This window comes from Rhinopithecus bieti, unplaced genomic scaffold (assembly GCF_001698545.2).
Source record: "Rhinopithecus bieti isolate Rb0 unplaced genomic scaffold, ASM169854v2 scaffold_63384, whole genome shotgun sequence".
NCBI classification, from domain to species: domain Eukaryota; kingdom Metazoa; phylum Chordata; class Mammalia; order Primates; family Cercopithecidae; genus Rhinopithecus; species Rhinopithecus bieti.
The window spans coordinates 14,770-18,697 of record NW_016823871.1 but is presented as its reverse complement, the minus strand read 5'-3'; the positions used below and the strand labels follow the sequence as shown (position 1 = coordinate 18,697).

The 3,928-nt window shown below is 48.9% G+C and overlaps 1 protein-coding gene across 1 annotated transcript in view; it reads left to right on the top strand.

The window, feature by feature from the left end:
- Nucleotides 1–361: 361 nt before the first annotated feature.
- The window catches only part of LOC108521922 (zinc finger protein 585B-like), a 17,972-nt gene continuing 14,405 nt past the window's right edge, over nucleotides 362–3,928 (top strand). The window contains exons 1-2 of the mRNA XM_017861953.1: nucleotides 362–458; nucleotides 636–709. Coding sequence (XP_017717442.1) covers nucleotides 362–458; nucleotides 636–709 — 171 coding nt within the window. The remainder of the gene's footprint in view (nucleotides 459–635; nucleotides 710–3,928) is intronic.

Genomic DNA, 3,928 nt, shown 5'->3' with positions numbered 1-3,928 from the left:
GATGATCTCCCCAGGCAACAGACTCCTAGGAAGGAGGCGCAGTTGCAGACCCAGGTGGGACTTCCGTGTTCGGGCCAGCCCGCCGCACACGATGGAACAGATCAGATCAGACACGTGGGGCCCATGAGGGCCACCCTTGGCCATGGGGGACGTGTAAGAGGGCGCATTCACCCCCAGCTCTGTGTCACTAGAGCCACGGCGCCACACGCTGCCACCCCGTGGCCACCTCCCTGGTGACTGCAGCGACGGCTGTGGCTGGAAGTGCAGCGTGGCCTAACCGGAAGCATGGCGGTGAGGAGGATTCTGGGAGTTGTAGTTCCGGGGGGTTCTTTTGCGCAGTGTTTTGAGGTGAGGGACTGCAATGCGCGCATTTCCGGACCCCAGGCTGTTCCCGCGGCGACTGATACCTCAGACACGCGTGGGAGGGGCGGTGCCCTGTCTACGGGGCTGTGCTGAGTGTGAGCGAGCGTGGCCGGCACCCACTTGCTACAGAGCCAGCACTGCACTGGGGTCCTGGGGCGGCTCCTCCCGACGCGTCGGCGGGTTGTCTGTGCTGCTGAGTTGGGTTGGGGGACGCTACAGGTAGTGGGTCCTGAGCAGCGGCTGGCCCCTTATCTCACTGCCCCTCCCCGCAGCTCTGCCTCCTCGGACCCCACCGTCCCTTGGAAGCTCGCGCAGGGCACCTGCCACAGTGACCACCTGGACGCAGGTGAGCTGGGGGCTCGTTCTCTGCACAGGGGACCCCGTTCTTCCCCAAGAGTGAGTTTGTTGCCGTCCCTTTCCCTGGAACTTCTCTGCCCATCCAGGCCCCTGAACTCCACTGCACTCCGGTGCCTGGGTCTCTGGGGGAAGATGGGGGCTGTTGGGGAAAGTCCCCGTCTCTTGCAGAGGGTAACCCCGTTCTTTCTCTCCAACCTGGCTCATGTAGACCCCCGATCGCAGCCAGTGGTGGGCACTGAGCTAGGAGGGAAACGATGGCAGGGTGTGGAGGGGTTGTTTCAGTCGTCTGGGCTCGTTCAAAACATCTACTGAGTGCCTGGATCCAATCTGGGGGAGCAAAGAGCTGGGGTCCCTCGTTGGATGCAGTCCTACAGAGGTGTTGGTCACGTTAACGTGGGGGCGATCCAGGGGTAGGCGCCCTGTTAGTTACCCCAACTATCAGGATGCATGGACACCCAGGGGAGGGAGGGTCAGTTTCAGCTGGGGAAGGAGTGACTTCAGGTCGGACTTAAATAAGATGTTGCAGATGAAAGGGCAGTAGGGTCTTTCAGGACCAGGGAGGAGCATCCCTAAGGGGTAATGATGGGTGACACTGAGGACTCGGCACAGGGGAGGCGCCTGGGGCCTTGAGGCTGGGGGCGGGGTGGGGGGCTGACTGGCAGGGTCCAAGGCTGTGGTCTCCCTCTTGCTCCAGCTGCAAATGCAGTACTTGAAGGCAGAGGCACGATCATATTTGGGTGTTGGTCAAAGCATCCCTGCAGGAAGTAGAGTTATGAGGGTTGGACTGAAGGTGTGAGAAAATTGAGTAAGGAGACGGGAGACGCCAGATGAAGGCGGGACAGTGCCAGCACCTCTGTTGCAGACTGAAGGAGGAGGCGGCGGCTGCGCCAGTTCCATGTAGACTGTTCTTTTCCAGCCCTTGGTGAAGAAGAGTGAGCAACACTCGGGGTGGTGTGAGGTGATGGAGTTAGCGGAGGATGTCTGTCTTTGATGCTTTTTTTTAAAGATGAAACTGACTTGAGTTGGGGAAAGAATGAAACTGGTACTATGGCTTTAAATCTTGATAAGACCAAATGTTTTTCTGGTAGTTGTTTTTCTGTCACGACTTGCCCTTGGGTCTTACTGAAAGAGGTTTTCTTTTCTTTTTTTCTTTTCTTTTGAGACTTATTATTTTTTACTGTCTCTCAGGCTGGAGTGCAGTGGCGCGATCTCGGCTCACTGCAACCTCCACCTCCCGGGTTCAAGCAATTCTCCTGCCTCAGCCTCCTGAGTAGCTGGGATTACAGGCATGCGCCACCACACCTGGCTGATTTTTGTGTTTTCAGTAGAGACGGGGTTTCACCATGTTAGTCAGGTTGGTCTCGAACTACTGACCTCGTGATCCGCCTGCCTCAGGCTCCCAAAGTGCTGGGATTACAGGCACGAGCCACCTTGCCCGGCCTGAAGGAGGTTTTCCCTATGACATGTCCATAATTCTTTTTTGCTATTTTTGATTAGTAATATTAGAAGAGATCTAAATACATAGTAAAGTAAAAGAAAACCTTTGTACTCATGATTCAAATTGAGCAGATGTCAAAAGTTTACTTCGTTCTGAGCTAAATGGATGCAAAAAAAAAAAAAGTATGCTGGGTTCAGATTTTCTACAGAGCTAAAACCTCATAAATACTGTTGATGACCCTTTGTACTCACTGAGATTAAACTGAAACTTAAAATTGCTATATATCTGTTATTTGGGGGAGTTGAGTCTCTTGTCGCCCAGGCTGGAGAGCAGTGGCCTGATCTGGGCTCACTGCAACCTCTGCCTCCCCAGTAGCTGGGATCACAGGCGCCCACCACCACACCAGGCTAATTTCTGTATTTTTGGTAGAGATGGGGTTTCCCCATGTTGGGCAGGCTGGTGTTAAACTCCTGACCTCAAGTGATCCACCCACCTAGGCTTCCCAAAGTGCTGGGATCACAGGTGTGAGCAACCACACCTGGCCAACATTGCTGTATATCTATGTTTTTGTTTATTTACTAGACAGGAGTGTAGCTATGATCAGTGTAAGATTGCTTTGTGTGTTCATCACCTTTGCCTGTATTTCTTTCGGGGTTGTCTTTTTCTTATTTTTAGCATTTTTTTCATATATTTTAGATATAAATTCACCCTGAGTTGTGGACATTGCAGAAATCTTGAGTATAATGTGATAAATTCCTGGTGTTTCCACAATGGCTGTATTTTTTAGGATGGATCCACTTAATGTTGAGTGATTTATTCTGGTTGTCTGTTTGCCAGTCAATTTTATTAATTTATATTTTCTAGGAAAGTGTCTCATTTAATTTTGAATTTATGGCAATTATTTAGAGTAATCTTACAATTATAAAACTTGACCGTGGTGGGGCACTGTGGCTCACACCAGTAATCCCAGCGCTTTGGGAGGCCAAGGCGGGTGGATCATTTGAGGTCAGGAGTTAGATACCAGCCTGGCCAACATGGTGAAACCCCGTGTCTACCAAAAATACATTAAAAAAAAAAAATTAGCTGGGCAGTAGTGGCGCACGCCTGTAATCCCAGCTATCAGGAGGCTGAGGCAAGAGAATCTCTTGAGCCTGGGAGGCGGAGGTTGCAGTGAGCCGAGATCATGCCGCTACACTGTCATCTGGGCGACAGAGTGAGACCCTGTCTCAAAAAAAAAAAAAAAAAAAGAAAAGAAAAAAGTCAAACCTCGACAGTTTCTGAAATTGTCTTTTTCATGCCTTCTCTTGCTTAATTGTATCTGGATTCTGGTCGATTTTATTAATCTTAAATACAAACCAATTATTTTATTTTAATAAAACCTTTCCAGGAATTGATTTAAGTTTTTTCTTTTTAACTTATTGTAGTCCTAATACATATATTAAATAAAAGGAGTGAAACTTAATGACATTCAGCTCCGGTGGCTAGCATAGAAAAAAGAATAGGGAGCATCCATCCCCATTTGTCCAGTCTGTGTCTCCCAGAAAAAGATATTTTAAAAAGAAAAAAAAGCACAAACTCCCAAAGGCAAAAGCATGTGAGGAGAAATTAAAAAGAAGAGAGGAACATTTATTCTGTTTTATGGAATAAAGTGTTTTCCCACTTAATAGAGCAGATTAAAACAAAAACATTTCTGCCACAAATGTATCCCCTGAATCTAATCATGAGACATTAAACCTAAATTGAGTAATGTTCCTTTTTTTTTTTTTTTTT